Below are 17,539 nucleotides of genomic sequence, written 5' to 3' on the forward strand. Positions count from 1 at the left end.
CGGCCCACAAAGCTGCACAACCAAATTCAATTCTCAATTTAATTAATTTACCCAGAGTCAGCCTTTGCACTCAAAGGAAATACTGTGACCTGCTATAGATATAAATTCATAGAACTAGAGAATTTTGGAAAATAATCCACCAAAATGTTTAACATCATCAACTTGATCAATACAAAACCAGGACTTTACTTTAAGATATCTTGCTTTTATTAATAAATTGGCTTACTTTTTTTGTAGGTGGTTTTGAATTATAATGAGATGATTTAAAAAAAATAATATGGCTATTATGGGGGGTACAATAAAACGTCATTTGTGTATGAAAATATTATATTATCATACATTACATACATCGTGTACAAACCACGCCGAGTACCTAGTGAGGTGCACTCATAAATGCTTCAAAACAATAACAGCAATCTAGCCAAGCTACGTACAATACAAATATGTACAACATGTACAATTTATAACAAATCAGAGTAACAATTACAAAAAGCAGTAGTATTGTCGCCGAATGTAATGAATGGTAATATCTTAATATCACATAGGAAGCCGTTGTATGTACAAACCGTTACGGCTGCTGTCCGCGGCCGCGCATCTATAATAACCAACAATAACAATATTGAGCTCGGCTGCTAGGCGATCCGGCGGCGACGGGTCGTGAGGACCTAGCCCAGCCACTTCTTATTCACTACACACCATACGGACACAGGTGTCGGCTCATTATAGAATGTCGGAAGAACATAACATAAGCGAATCTGCTTTATGACCTTTCAACATTACTGGTTTCGGTTGTCAATTAAACTGTTCATAAAATGAACATGGCAGACAACCCTAGATTTATATTAATGAAATGAATTCTTAAAATATTATTTCCCCCCTTTCATCTAATAGAATTATTTCTTTAAAAATATATAAGTTACATTTATCACATTATTATGCTTTAAATAGTGAACATAAATGCAAACATTAAACAATGTATTCATGGATTCAATAAATAAAACGTTAAATTATATAAAAAAACTTGCGTAAAGTAACTGATTTATTACACTAGAACAATATATAAATAACAGGATTATTGATAGTCTGGAAAGGCACCAAGAGTATACTAGCAAATCACTATATCAATTTATCTGACGAACATTCGGGTGTTAGGACTATCCTGATTATAAATAATGCAAAAAGATATTCAACAATCATTAATTAAAACATTACGCTAATGGACTTCAGCGAGAACAAGGCATCGATTCCGCGTGTACTTGGAATTTATCGTAAAAAGCGATAAAAAAAACAGATATCTCACTATCAGACTGGAATCTCGACGGAAATGACAAAGCTTAGCTTGCCCGATTATGTCAACCACACTAGAAGATTTACCTATTAAACAATGTTCCTGGCTCTGAGTTCGAAGTACGGGTAATAATTGCTGGCCCAGTCCGCTGGGAGTTCCCCCCGACAGTGAGCAGTACGCATGTAGACAAGCGTGTCGCGTGGAGCGGCGCGAGCCTCATACGAGGGAGAAGCCTTGCGTCTGCTGGATGGCCTGCAGCAGGTGGTACTTGAGCCGCTCCTTGGTCTTGTAGCGCGGCAGGTCCAGCAGGTTGAAGCACGTGTGGGCTACCGGGAAGTACCTGTCGTCTGCTACGGCCTGGATTCTTATCTATATTCATAAAAAATCGCTATTAGTTTACACAGTTGAAAATAAAAGCGACGTCTTGAACATAGTTTCAGTGAATCCCCTAAAACCTTTACCTACACCTCAAACTCTTTGTCCTTCCCATTGTCCTTCTCCTCCACCTCCTCCTTCATCATCCCTTAGCATTTTATCATAAGTCATACCCCGATTATTTATTCATTAGATTGTTAAAAATACTCTTGATACTTACTTTAATATCCCTCATTCCCTGTATCGGTACACGGTCGCTGCCAGTCAAAAATAAAAGGAATTTTTTCTTGTCTTCAAGCGGCAGCTCGTGAAACGTTTCCCAGAACCATCTGAAACATTATTATAGATGAACTCCTGAAAACTAGGACTAACAAACTAAAAATACAAACGAAAACCGCCCTTTACTTAGCTCCGTGTGGCGAGCGTATTCTTTGTTTGTGCTAAATCATAGAAAATGCATAAAATAAATGAAAATTACCTGATCTGTGGATCACCCGCTGTATAACCGTTTTTATATTCACAATTGCTCTCGAACACTTCCCAGTCGTACTCCTCATTGCCCATCACAACTGACATCATTTCATGAGATCTAAATAGTTTTATTATTCTGCCGCCACAAACCTGAAGATGAGTACCAATATTAAAACGATGGCAAATACTTTTATATAAATCGTTCTTTAAATTTTGAAATTGAATTTTACAAAGTTCTCTTCTAGCTTTTTAAGCAGTAACTTTTAACCTTCACACTCGTAAGTAAACCGTTCTAAAATAATCAGATCCGTCCCAAGAAAGTTATAAACTAAACAACTTCATCATTAATTTAGAACTTCAATACATAATACGGAGCTATACTAGACGCCATATTTTTCTCCTAGAATTAGACTAGGACCCCTTGAATCTTATCGAGCTGAAGTATCTTTTAACTTCAAGAAGCCAAATATTCTTCTGGACATATTAATATACAACACATTTATCTACCTCACCTTCTGAAACCCTTGATTAAAGGCCTTAAACTGGTTCTCGACGGACTTGTTGAGCAGGAAGTCGACGTACAGCTCGACGTACTCCTGCTTGTTCTCGTGCGTCACGGGCAGGTTCTCGCCGTTCTCCTTCAGCGGGTGTACGTGAATCTGACCGAACACTTCCGTGTTCACAGCGAAACATAAGCTGAATACCTGCAGGGGAAAAAGGATAGCAAAATTAGCCCCGTATTAAATTGGCGGAGAGCAGGCCATGTGAAGTACTTATGGTCATTGAAGCAGACGAGTTCTGGGTGGAAATCATGAATCAGCAGTTTTTTTTTATTCTTTATTGGATGATATAATTTAAGCCCCACAAAATCGTCATCACGTCATCACCAGCAATTGTGAATCAATTACTCATTTAGGGCTTGGGAATTTAAGACAAGTTCAAGGCTATTCCATAAACACTACTTTAATCGAGCTTCGTATAGTATTAAGCTCGCAACAAACAATGCCAGCCCAATGCTTCTTAGGAGTATATGCCCTTATAAGCTTACAATGAAATAAACGCTTTTGCATGCACAGTAAAATAAATTATTATGTTCAGTAAGATCTAAACCCACTTACGTCTTCAACATCTTCATCGGGATACTCCAACAAGCTTTTCAGACTATTAGCGAGCGTTGGATACAAGTCAGAGAGGTCATCCAACATAACTGCCTCCTCCAATAACTTCTTGTATAAAACCAAAGGAAACGGAACGTAGATTATAATCGAATTGTATATAGCAAGACCATAAATGGCACCTGGAAATGGTAATATTTCAATTAGTGATGATTCTTACAAGGTCAGGAAAGGCAGAAAACTCGTTTTCTGTAAGACTAATCAAAAGTTTTTCAATAATTTGGTAATTTTATGATTTGTGCTATAGGTAAGTATTATGAGCAATGATCGTAGATCAATAGGCTTGTATATTTGTCAACAGATTAAATTGGACTTTCAGAAGTTAGTGGAAAATTAATTAACGAGCAAAGTGATTCGTAAATGATTTACTAACTTACAATTTTTTATCATCGGTGAAAATATGTAGAAAATAAATATGTTATTATACAGCGGCACCAAAACGTATGTACACAGATTCAAATACAAATAAATAATTATAACGACTTTCCAAAGAGAGACTAATGATGGTAAGTAGCTTAGCTTCTATATTATTTTTTAATATTAATGATGCATAAACTCTCCAGGGCTAAGCTTAATGTGTAAAACTAATGTATTCATTTCAAAATATGGGTTGTTTAGCTTATTGAAAATTTACTCTACACTCTCAACTTGTGAAATAAATGAACTAAACTATTAACAGCGAGATATCGGTAGCATAACGAATCAGGGGAGTACCGTCGTGTCTACCGTCAAGTAATATAATTGTGGGTCTAGACAGCACAATAAAGGGCATAGAGCTTATGCCCTTTATTGAGCTGTCATACTTCACACCTATAATAATATTACTTTTAGACATGGTGGTAGACCCTCAATAGTTCCGTGAAGTTTATCTAATAAGCCGTAGCTAAGAATGTTTGCGAGTATCATATTACAGATCAACACACATCATTTCAATGCGAACGCACATATCTGAAGGACTCTACTGCAGCTATATCGTTCTAAATACTAATAGTGAGTAATATCAGCTTACCAATCAGGTAATACATGACGTCATCCTCGAAGGGGTTGTTCGAGAACCATATCATGTTAGTTTCCTCTGACTGCTTGAACATGCCGTACACGGGGTCAAAGATCTCCTTCAGCAGTAGTAAGAAGAACTCCTTCTTAACGCCGCCCGCGTCCTCTGCTTCCTCGCCTACGAATTCTACCTGAGAGGAGTTTGAGAATGTATTTTTTTACACAATAAAATTAGAAATTGTTTGCTTTACTCCAACTTAGTTGTGTAGAAATAACAGGTAAGAAGGTTGTATTTATATATTTTATTTGAGACTAATATTAACAAACAAAAGCAAAATAAGTATTCATATTATTAAATAAACACCTGTACGATAGGTTAATCATTTAATTTGGGACTGGGGCTGGCTAGCGAACTTCTCTCATCTTAATCAAAATGTGTGACAAGGTTGCTCGCTATTAACTCTTTCAAAAATGCCGTTATTTTTAGACAATCAGCTCTCTTTGTCTCACCACAGAGTGATGTCAAATGTGTATATTAAAGGACTTAAAAATAAAAAGAATAAACAAAACTTACTCTAAGCGGCTTCTTCAACTGCGACGTCTCATGATTACTGATCTGCGTCATCGTATCTCTAACAATATGATTTCTCGAAACAGTAAGGTTGAGGAACTGGTCTCTCTGGTATTCATACGTGGGGTCCATGAACAACCTTGTGAATATCTGTGTCGCAGCTCTGCTTATAGCTATCTGCATTTGTAACTGTTGATCTATTTTGAGGAGTAACGATTTGCATTGGACGTCGAAAAGGAAGGCGTAGTTACACATGTGCGGGTGTGCCGACTGTGGAGATAACAATTAGAATTAGTTTACTCTTGAAAAACTAAGCTTTTAAATACATGTTTTTCCAGTGCTGGGTTTAATAAAATTAAATAAAGTCTTTAGTGTATGCCACACATCAAGTGTTATGATTCCCTCGTCGTTTAATAAAACACAAACAAACAGCCTTTCACAAACTGGACGGATAACTTGTTGATAATAATGTATGGGAATATCGAAATCATAAACCCACTTAACAAAGTTGCCAGTACTCTCTTGTGAAAAAAATAACCAATATTTGTCGAGAAACGTACCGCATGATCTGAAAGCCAGTTGATATAATCGGTAGCGATGTCTACGTGGTCACACAAGTCCTCTATGTAAAAACATTCCGCTGGTATTTTCGGGTTCTTTGGATTCGTAAAGTTTATTTTGTTCAGTGACGATAAAGCGTTTAGGATTTGTATAATGCTATGTGTGAAGTATATTTTCTGTAATAGAACACAAAAAAATGTTTGAAATAAATTTTGGTTTAACATAATCATTTATTTTAGTTGAATTAGTTTACGATGACTTTTTTATTTCGTGCAAAAGGAAACACTTTAAATATGATCTGCTGCATCGTTAGAGTCAAAATTTTTGTCAACTGATAAAATCAAGTATTTCTTTTTTATATTTCGACCCAATCATTTATTAACCAACTTTTTCAATTTTGTGTACACAGTTCAATTGCACTCGCAAACACTCCGACCCCTCCCCGTGTGGTACGTTACCTTATTAGCGCGTACTGTAGGCTGCATAAGTTCATACACGATAACACTTTTGAATATGTCTACGAGCATTTCAAAGTATTCTGGGGTTTGCGCCTCCCACCAAAGGTTCACTATCCTCTGTGGGTGCGTTGACAGGTTGTTGAACGCTTCCGCGAATGGACCCTGTACACAATAACATCATATTTAAAAATATACTTTTTTTATGAAATTTAGCAATACTTGCTATTTTGGATGCATAGAAGAATGCAAAAATCTTAAGCTTTTTCTGCATCTTTCTGTATTGCTTTTCACATAGCTTACTGTTAACTTAGCACCTTAAACCAGGAAATGATAGTCTGGCATTGCAAATACATCTATGCAATGGTCTTGTTTTTTTTTACATTTTATTGCAGTTAGCCTGATCGTTCACTGTATGTTACTGTATTTACCTGTAATTCAGCATGTCGACGTGGATTCCGCATCTCGTGGTACAATGGCAAGATTAAAAACATTCTGAGCGCTTCTGCGTCGGGCGGCGACACTTTCATCTTCATTATAATGTTTTCTGTCAAATGATTAAAAATCTGAAACGAAATGCAACGTATAAAAAAATATTTTTGACAACTGTGTGTGACAAATGAAGTGTTTGCACCGTCTATAAATTAGCCGTATAACATTTTACACATTGTCCATTAACTGTCTCAGTGCCGCTACCATGAGTTTCCAAAAGACTACTATAGTCAATGACAAAGCGAAATGTCGTCCTTTCTTACACAGTGCTTTTTAGCTGTGTCCCACTGCAGTGCAAATGTCCCGTTTCATATTTTTTTTTAATAATTTATTCCAGTCTTACAGTGTTAAAACACATTAAAAATAAAACACCAGTAACTCACAAGTTCTTTGATTGTAGTATTTTCAAATCTGCTAACTAACGTGAAGGCCTCCTCCGCTTTCCTGAGGTCGACGCCGGGCACCTTCGTGTTGCACCCGAAGTGGGCGTTGTTCGGCGCTAGGAACGAACTGTTCAAACACGCCAGAGAACCGAACACCGTCTCTAGGTACGCCAGTAGGTCCTGTTGAAAATGTTAAATTATTTGTTGTAGTTACTATTAAGTGGTTGTTGTCTAATTTTAATAAAAAAATATTAATGTCGATAAATGACTGGTAGATCTTAATCGAGCGTGCGACAAGCTGTTTTTTGTAATCTAAAAGTCCCTTTAAGAATAACACGTATCTTTTTCACACAATGAGCAGTATCCTGAATGCTTTAAGTATTTTTTTGATACGATTAACCAGATTAAACATTTTTACATTCAATTTAAAAGTTTGGATTTACTGCATTAGTTAAAATTATATCACTTTGAAACAACAGAAAAAAACTATGTAGGATCTTAACTGTCGAACAAAACAGGAAAGTATAATCCGGTAATAGTTTTATTTATTTTATTACCGATCACAGCCAATCAACAAAACCTAAACATTCAGCTCACCTGATTAACAACATCGCTGTCTTTAAACACTTCGCAGGCAGCTAACTTCGGTATAGTCAGCGTGAGGATTTGTTTCCTATGGTCCGCGGTCCGGAAGTCAATAGGTCCGGACCTGTCATGGTCGATTATAAGGAAACTGTGGTCGCCGCCCGCGAACACCTTGATCGGCCCTTTGAAGATCTCTTGTGTAAACTGCAAAAGATATTTTATTGCTATCATTTTTAGTTGATGAGGTAAAATGTATATTTGAATCTAATCAAGCTTGAGGCATTATACGTTTCAGCCGCTTTCCCAGCCGATGATTTGTTCTCATTGCCAAGGAGGTAGTTACATTAAAAGTTTGTCTATGGAAGATAAAATAGTAAGGATACTCATTCTTTTTTAGATTCAAATATACATCTTGTAAAAATATATAATAGAACAATTGATAATGTTTTTGTTTAAAGACCACATTTATACATGTATTGTAATTGTGATTTTTAGTATATTCTTATTATTTACATTACAATACCATCCTAAGTTTGTGTGTGGGTTAGACAGAAGACAAACCAACTTATTTGTCATATATTGTATTGACAAACAAAGAATAGGTTAACTGGTTTTTCGCTGACGATCCGCACTGATGGATCAATATGTATGTAGTTATCAAATACCGCATACATTTCGGCGTCTGCGCTGACGGCCCGCGTGCGTTCGGCGCGAGTCTAAAACCAGCCATACAGAGGTCGGTCATATTTCGAATATCGCTTCTGTACATGGAGATCAATAATTGTCCAAGAATCCAGAACGGTTTCAAATAAAACATTTTATTTGCCATTTAAATTTAAATTGGCTGAATTGCTTAGTATTTTTTATTTGATTTACTGTGGCTTTCTTGAAAATTATTCATTTCCATTATTATTCAAAATATGACAGGGCCCTGTTTGAAAACGTTGAATTTCAGTATAACCATATTATTTTTTAAAGTGATTGTCTTCTGTTTAAAAACGTAGACAAATAAATAACCCCTCAAGATAGAATGATTGGAATGGTCTATTTTCTCATGCAAAATGCAATGCAATGTTTTGATGTTTTACTCGTCTTGTGCTTGTTTAAAACCATGGTGCTTGTTTAAGCCCTCCGTTATTAAGAACGAGCCAGTAATTATGCCTTTCAGACTGCACAGATAGCAGTGCTATAGGTAACCAATTCAAATAGGCCATAAAAATGACCGACTATTACTTGTTCTGAATCTGGGTGTTTGTACGTGCAACTGGAATGTTTGAGACTCATGGATAAAATTCATTACAACAGGGGACATTTTATTTTTTTAATTCATCGAATCCTCACAACACCCACAGCAGTCCGTTCGCATTTCGGGCTCATCTGCAATATTGCGGATAGAGGGGTCGATAACAATTATAGTTATATCGAAAGTTATATCCGAAAGGTAAGTTCAATAAATAGAACTTGGTCATTTTGACCAGAAATTACATTGCCTTATTAACACATACGTTTTTCTTTCACACAGATACACTCCTACACGTAAAATACTGCTCTCTATCGAGCCAGGAGATAAAGGACTAATCTAAAACACTAACTACTCACATCGTAAACTACAAAAAACAATACTTTAAAAAGAAGTAGATGTAAGCCATTTTCTACAGAGTCTAAAAAAACTATTTGTTATTAACATAAATACAGAGTTAGAAACTAAAATGCGGCGGGTTATATACACATAACATTACATAAAACAAAACTCTTTCAATGATTATCCTAAAATCCAGATTAAGGAGTTTTTAACCCTGTATTTTTCTTTCTAAATCTTACTACTGTACTATAATGGTACAAGCTACAGACTAAAGTGATTTGATGATTAAACATAATACTATAACGTTATTAAATATACAGATGACTCAACATTTAGTTTGGAACCGCCCGCGCTGCTATTGCGTGGAATTGACATCGCGCCTTCGACTTTCGCTTTCTTCTTAAGCTGAACAATAATATTTAAAGTTAATAACCTGTATGAGGCTATTACAATACACATAAAAATAGCTCTTATTATTAAACGGATACGGGGTATAATCTTTTAACTGTATGTCGATGCTGGGATTTTTTTTTAAATACAGTCTTGTTGTACAAATGTTTAGTGTCTTTGCATCATTCATATTCCTGGTGCGTCAGAAATTATTAGGTATTTGAAGGCAAAATCTTTAGTCTCTTATTTCATGTAATATTTCCCAGCACTGACCACAGTCTGTGCTCAGATCATACCACGAGAGTAAAAATAAACACTGGCTGCTTCCAATTTTGGCGAAGTTTGAATCATAACTTGAGAAAAAGCGATGTTGAAAATATAAATAAAGGTTGAATCAAGTTAAAGACATACTTTTTTATCGAATCTTCGCCGAAATTCAAAACAACACAAAAAAAGGTTCATCATCGATATTTCGATTTGGATTGAACCAATGATCTTTTCCTCACAGCCAAAGAGGTAGTTATCCTCTTATGACTGATATAAGTAACAAAACTTGTAACTTAGGGCCAGTACCGCCATTGTTGAGTCATAAGAGTTCAGATGAAGAAAGGAAAAATTATAAAAATACTTAAATGGTAACATATGCTAACAGTGCCAATAAAGATAGACGTGCACAAGAAACTAAAACTATCTAATACAGAGATATGATGAACGGGAATTACTATGAAATATTTACCTTACTCTGGCCAGCGATTTCAGTCTGTATTGACAATAATGAAACGTTATGAGAGGGAATACTCATATGTAGCTACTATCTGGCACTGCTAAACAAAATTTTAAGTTTATTCCTTAAACTTATTTGATTTGTTTGCGAAAGAACTGTATAATGCTGATCGCACATTCGCCCACACCGCATACGTCGTACGACGCGTACAACACGTGCGGCGCGTAAAGCACGATAGAAACGACGGTAGAAATGAATGGGCGACCAGTTAAAGCGTTCATAAGTATAATGTAATGAGGCACTTTTACTGCAGAACCAAAAACTGACTCACACTGCGACTTCGGCTGGTTAAAATAAATAAAAGAAAAGAGAAAAGACAAAGCTCCATTAGGTGTAGTACGGTATGTGTACTGACCGGCGACTCGTCGCTGGGCGCGAAGGGCACGGGCGTGGGCACGAGCGCGAAGGCCATGTGCGGGCAGCCCAGCTGGCCGCGCGCGCCGTAGCCGCACGCCAGGATGCGCTCCCCCACGCGGCACAGCACGTGGCGCCGCCCGCACGCCACCTGCGTCACTGTGCTACCCATTAGCTCCATTATCTGGAACAACCACCGACCTGCTGAGGCACACATACTCAGATAATCTCAATTCAGCCTATCGAGCTCCACTGCTGGACATAGGCTTCCCCTAAATTGCACCAGCATCCAGCATCCAGCTCAAGCCATCTTTTTTAGGTCCAACAGACAACGTTTGTCGATTCATGAATAGAATACGTACAATAAGCACATTCTTACACATAGTACTTAAATATACCCTACAACACCTCAACCGACCTTAGGCTTTCTCTTCAAGGAAAAATATTTTTTCTGTTTCAATGCCTCTTTTTTTGCTTCGTCACGTAGCAAGGACGACATAAAAACGCCAAGTTTATTTAGACCGCAATCAATTCGATTTTTACTACGATTACTATTGTGTCGATTTCGTACTTCGCGGTAGCGGTGACACACAGCATTATGTGTACATTGTGTACCTACAGTCTATTAAAACTAGCTGTCGTCATATTTATAATATAGTGACTGTCGAAACTCGACTTGCGAAAAATGGTTTTATGAATTTTCTCAATCAAAAGTATGATAAGAGAACCAAACACCATAATCTTGTTTTTTACACGATTTAAAAAAAAAAATTATAAACCTATTGAAATAAAACCAGCATATGATTATTTTAACATAACACTAAAGATAAGGTCATTGCTCTTACTGCATTAAATTCCAATAAATTTAAATCCATAACGGCTTGTTTTGTAGTGGGCGAATCGAGACATCCTTAATCCTGCTAACATTATAAACACAAAAGTTTATAAGTACAGATTTATGGATGTTTGTTCCTCTTCCACGCAAAAACCACTGAATGGATTTAGACGAAACTTGATAAACAGATAGACAGTTTATGACCAAGATTAAATTATATAGATATGTCTTAATCTTGGTTATAAACTTTCAAAAAGTTTTTTTATCCCGATTTTATGTTTTCGTGGGATTATTTTCGATTTGCAACATTTGTATTTAATTTGGAGATGGTACCTTTCTAGGCACGAGTTCGTCCTTGGTGGTGCCATGGCCGGTCTGGCCGTACTCGCTCGTCCCGCACGTGAACACGCCGCCGTCCAACGTGAGGAACACTGTGAAGTCTTCGCCACATGCTATGTGACATACCTAAAACAATAAACACGTCATATTGACTATAATGTTGTTGTCAATGTATAGAAACCCAATTGACCAATACATTTAAATGTGTCAAGACTGCCTTTTGAGTAAAATTAAGGCCACGTCAGTCACCGGTGACCGAAGATCTATTACGAATAATAACTCGAAACTATACTGCACGCTCACACCACACCAAACCCACTGAGCGCGACGTATCGCGGGTTCGATCCCCGCGTATGACAAGCATTTGTGTGATCCACGAATGCTTGTTCTGAGTCTGGGTGTCTTTGTGCATGTGATTTGTATTTTTGTAAAACCCCCGAGACACAAGGATTAAATTTCTTACTGCGGGAGTCGTATTAAAAAAAATACATAACTTCAATACAATAATGTTGGGGGCGAATATCATAACAGTAAAGGATGACCTCACCTTAACATTTCTTAAAACTTTTAGATGTGATGGGTAGCACTTGTTTTCTCTGTCTTGAAGACCCAGCTGGCCGTGAGTATTTTTGCCCCAACCAAATACGGCACCAGATCTGCAAAGTTGAAAATGAATATTAATTACATTACTAATTACATTTTCTTATTTTAGGATTGAGCGGGTGCAAAAGAGTAAAAATACTTTTTTTCAGGATTGCATGTTGTTATTAAATGATATTTCCTATCATCTTCATTACTATCTTTATAAACTGACCTTTATAGAGTGTAACATAAGGCCAATAAATAATTTATTGTGATAATCAAATGATTCTACTATTATTTTTAGTATTTTTATGGCATGTTCTTTCAAAAAAGGTTTAATACTGTATCATGTTACGCACCATTAAAATAAAACAAACATGAAACAGGTAATTTATGTGCAGAATAAACATCTGTTTTACAGAGGGAGTTTATTTTGTACTGGTGAATGTATAGCTGCACTTATTATTATGTAATTCCTTATTTGTTTCACATAAAATTGTTTTCTGATTAGAGCTTGCTTAAAATGATCGTTAATGCTCGTGCGTGATTTTAGACTATTATATCCGACCTTCAGCGTGCAGTCTTCGATCGAATCAGTAAAAATATGATATTGAACTGACTGTGCCTGCAAGGTCTTTACCTCCTACTACCGGCTACAACCGACTGAAATCTATACAATAAATAGAGAAATAAATTGCATTTGTTACTTACTTAGATAAGGCAAATGTGTGGTTGCTGCCGCAAGCGATCAGCGCTATAGGAACACCGAGTAGCGAGGTGATTGGTTGCGGAATCATTTCTTTGTTCGACATCGTGCCAAGACCACACTGGCCATAACTGTTTGCACCCCAAGAGTAAAGGTCGCCATCTAAAATGTAACAGTACGTTTAACAATCTGGAACCGTATACGTTATATTCTTAGTTCCTTGCAATTAGGAAGCAATAAAGTGTGGGCGAATCTAATGCTGTCCGTTGTCAGTAATTCAACAATTCAAGTGCTACTTAGTAGCCCAATTTGAGTAAATAACTTTTTGATATCATTTTGATCGTCTTATGTCACAGAAATTATAATTTGTGTATGAAACTGACTATCAAATAACACGAACGCTGACAGAGCGGAGAGATATCGATCAACCGCAAAGCGTTGTGGTAAAACAAAAAGATTGACGTAGCAAAATTCAGTTTGTATGAAAAAATCCAAGGCACGTTCTGGTAATCTAAAACCACATAGCGACACTTTGTTCCAAGAGCGGTTCCGGTCTTTGATTGTTACTCATATAACTTTGTCTATTCACACAAGTACCAGCGTAAGTATATTGCGATTTTCCAAGAACAAAATTGTTATCCAGGATATCACTAGCGTAATCAAATGGTTCATATAAATACTCACTATTAGTCAACGCTATTGAATGGTATGCGCCACACGCTACTTGTATTACATTCTTCGTTGCCAGGCCTTTTACAAACTTGGGCTTGTCCTGGGCATGTGTACCAAGATTACTGCCAAGCTGGCCCATACTGTCGGAGCCCCAACTGAAAAGCTGGCCCCATTCGTCCAGGGCAACGGAATGCTGCATACCACAATCAACTGATGATATTGTACAGTCTTTGAATGTTTCAACTAGTGCTGAAATTAACTTTGTAAAGTTACAACATATCCTAGGAGATCGAATTTCATTATATTTGAGGATTGATGTTTTAAGATTCGCCTTTCGCCAGAAGGTTTGCCTTTTTTACTTAAGTATTGTTGTATTAGGCTACCAAAATATTATTGGGAACAATGTAAGAACTGAACTCAGATGAAAGGTACCTAAAAGAAATCATGGTTAGTATTATAATTTCAATGATACACATAAATCTAGTTCAAGTTTACACTTCAGGTAAGTTTTTATGTCATTAGCAAGTAAAACTAAAAAACATGATGACAAGCCAACCCTTAAATGATAATGCATATTATTATGAATAATCATATAAACTCTAGTATCTCTTACAATCATCTTTCACTATCTTATCCAAAACAAGTACAAGTGGAATATGAAAATAAAATACTACCATTGGCAATGTTTATAATTCACCTTATCAGTTGATTCATATTTATCATAAAAAAAATCCTTGTTAATGGAGACCATTGTTACTACTTTGATCTATGTATTAAGAACAAACAGAAAGAAGGTGAGGGTGACACAATGAGCTAGGACAATTTATGCTTTGCTTCCCTTTTCAATACCTTCTTAAGCATTTGTAAAGTACCTATGCTTATACCAAGCATTCGCCCAGTATGTATACTATGAATCTGTAAAACTGGTATGTTCCCTTTTGGAATCATTTCTACCATAGCAACAACTGTAAGGACCTGTAGCATTGTGCATTCAGCAATCACTCTTTGCCTGCTTATATTTGTTACCAAACCATTTTATTATTATTTTCTACCTTATTTATATATTGATGACTACAAAATCTACAACTAGTGCTCCAGGCAGACATAGCACAGATAAATTCTGACCTTATTCCCGATACTTATTGTATCAACTATACCCTACTTTACATAAGTCAAGGTGTAAGTGAATAAATACATTATAAAAAGCAACTTTATCAAAGATTATTCAGTGTTTTGCAGTTTTGCATGTTATCTGAATAACATTAACATTTGTGTAGTTTAGTAAACAACACTGTTGAATGGTGTATTGTAAGGAAATTAAGACTTACTACAAAGATATAGAAATTGCCAGAAACATCTACACTACTATTTTGAAGAGGTGTGAAGGTGTGGATAGTAATGATAGGAACCACTGAATTGATATTGAAAAGTTGTTTTATAGTTTGTTTCAATGACTATCCATTGTTTGTAAATGTTGCCGGGTACATTGACCCAAAAAATACCATCTTATGAAGTGGAAATGCATCTTTTAGTTATGAAGGTTTATATACATATGTATTTTTTTTATAAATCCTATGTGGGAGTGTAAAAAGCTAGCTTTTCCTCTTCTCTATACCAAAAAAAAACTTTTTCCCAACAAAGTAACAACTCTAGGCAATTTCTGAATTTATAAGTTAATAACTAGTGCAAGGTCATTGATAACACAGACCAATAGGTACATGATAAAGTAAACCACAATAAACATAATTTTTCAGACATCCAAAGATACTGGTTATCCTTATTATATTTTACCATGTAAAATTTATGTACACTACACCACTTAAACTCAACACTAAATAAACCATTCATAGTCTTTTGATGGCATAAACAACTGAAGATAAAGAACCATATTTAAATAAGCACAATTAATAAAAATGTGAATCACAAACACCAATCCCAGTCCAAAAAAAAGTATTTTAATCAAAGACCTATACTTTTGAATGACTTGTTTGATTGATATGACCCAATTTTAAAACATATACTGATCTCAAACCTGCGTATACAAAATGTGTGCTATGCTCTATAGAAGTTTTCACATTATTTGTGCTAAGTATATTTTGAATAAAAGGATGTTTTATTATATATATATTAAAGTCTATTTTGTTTTAATGATTATCAATTTCTATACCTAGTCTAGGCCAATCTTATGCAATACATTGGAATGTGTTGTCACTTTGATTCAGAATACTTAAATAAACCTTCTTGCTGGTAGTTAAAGTCTGTTGAGGTAGGAACACTTAAAAAGCCTTAGTTTTTGTACAGTTTATGAAATGGAAAATGAATAGAATAATGTTATTACCTGGAGTCTTTCCTTCTTTGTGATCTGTGTTGCGTCCCAACTGTCCAACATCATTGTTACCACATGAATACAGGTGGCCACTGTTTGTGAGGTACAGTGAATGGAATTCTCCAGCGGCTACTGATTTTAAATGATTGCTCTCGCGCCATTTTGAAAGTGTTGGTCTTATTACCTACAAATTTTGAACATAGTTACACATTTTCATTTGTAAGTACATGCTAAAGCATGACATCACAAAAGTATTTAAAATTTACAAAAAATCTTTGTACTTAATTGTTTATTGGTTATTTGTAAACATGGTAAATGTAAACAAAAATTAAATAAATCGATATTTATAAATTAATTTTACTAATTTATCAGTTCAATATATTTAAAAACTACAGAACTCACGTTCGTCTCTTTTATTTTTTGCAATTTCACAATTACAACCACAATACTAGACAGCTAATTGATAAGGACAGGATATAATTCGGAATAATTACAGAAACTTTTACGAACTTTGTTTGAGAAACAATTTGTAACTGATACTTACCAAATCAAGAGTATCTGGTCCTTCTATGCATAATTCGTGATGAGTCGCATTACCCCAACAAAACATTTTACTGCTATTATTTTTCAATGACTTTTAAATTTTACAACTTATGTATAACCTCTACATCCGCTCGAGATCAGTCTGATTGAGAGGTAGTTGGGAATAAAATTATCCTAAGCCAGCAACTTTACACAGGTAATTTTATTTACAGCATAGTGGATGAAAATAGTACAAAAACATTTTCAAAAAGTCGAGAACAATCTTCAACTTCGGCCTGACGGTCGTGCTGTCAAAAAGTTTTAATGCGTTCAGTGAATACAAAATTTTATCACAAATCATCACACCATTTTAGACGATTCACTCATTCGACCCAGCAGCAATTCCAATTTTTCTTAATTCTTTTATTCTTGTTCTTGTTAATATCGAAATTATTTTTAGGACCTATTCGTAAAGCATTAGTAAGGTCCAAAGCGACTATTAACGAAGTTCTTGGGTCTAAATGCCCAAGTTAGAAACATTTGGATGTACAATTTTATTATACTTGTACCATCCATAAAATGTTAGCCCAAAGGACTTTAAGTATTTCCTGCGAATTTTCGTTATTAGTTTTTTTACTTAAAATATCGTTTAATTTTTCTTTCTTCCCATTACAAAGTTTGCTTTTGAAAATATTAAGGTTAAATTAATTGAAGTACACACAACATGACTATCAAGATCTTCTTTAAATTTCTTATTTTATTTAAATTAATACGTTACAGTACATATTTCAAGATTCAGAAATGTAGATTTGAGTAATATTTTTGTTAATAGTGCCTATTTAATAACGAAATAGTTAATTCTTCCTTTTAGTTTCAAGTTACTAACCCGAATATAAACCGACTCGTCCGATTAGTTTATGGTACTATGGTCAAGATTCTATGGACCGGTTAGGTAGGTGAAGTACCTACAGATAGGTACAAATATACATAGAAAGAATAGGTACATATAAGTAGACGGGACGTTGTTCGGCCATATTTGTTATTGTGCTGATGGGGATTTATATATATCGTTTGATTTCAAACTAGAAAGTTTTA

General features: G+C 35.5%; 1 protein-coding gene across 4 annotated transcripts; it reads right to left on the reverse strand.

Moving 5' to 3' along the window:
• Window positions 1-309: 309 nt before the first annotated feature.
• Window positions 310-16,770, reverse strand: LOC113500446 (probable E3 ubiquitin-protein ligase HERC4). Of its 4 annotated transcripts, XM_026881246.1 has the most exons (21): window positions 16,467-16,770; window positions 15,935-16,106; window positions 13,609-13,845; window positions 12,930-13,086; window positions 12,184-12,292; window positions 11,631-11,762; window positions 10,464-10,646; window positions 10,061-10,084; window positions 9,265-9,339; window positions 7,365-7,556; window positions 6,768-6,947; window positions 6,324-6,458; window positions 5,896-6,057; window positions 5,437-5,613; window positions 4,880-5,146; window positions 4,319-4,496; window positions 3,253-3,431; window positions 2,647-2,838; window positions 2,142-2,284; window positions 1,884-1,992; window positions 310-1,657 (listed from the first exon to the last, which is right to left on the reverse strand). In XM_026881246.1, exons 1-21 carry the CDS (start codon window positions 16,530-16,532, stop codon window positions 1,505-1,507), a joined length of 3,222 nt encoding a protein of 1,073 aa, XP_026737047.1. In that variant the 5' UTR covers window positions 16,533-16,770; the 3' UTR covers window positions 310-1,504. The 4 variants fall into 4 exon arrangements, with proteins under 4 accessions (XP_026737047.1, XP_026737048.1, XP_026737049.1 ...); XM_026881247.1 differs by lacking the exon at window positions 10,061-10,084; XM_026881248.1 differs by lacking the exon at window positions 9,265-9,339.
• Between the last annotated feature and the right edge of the window lie 769 nt (window positions 16,771-17,539).

This window comes from Trichoplusia ni, chromosome 14, assembly GCF_003590095.1.
Source record: "Trichoplusia ni isolate ovarian cell line Hi5 chromosome 14, tn1, whole genome shotgun sequence".
Classification (NCBI taxonomy): domain Eukaryota; kingdom Metazoa; phylum Arthropoda; class Insecta; order Lepidoptera; family Noctuidae; genus Trichoplusia; species Trichoplusia ni.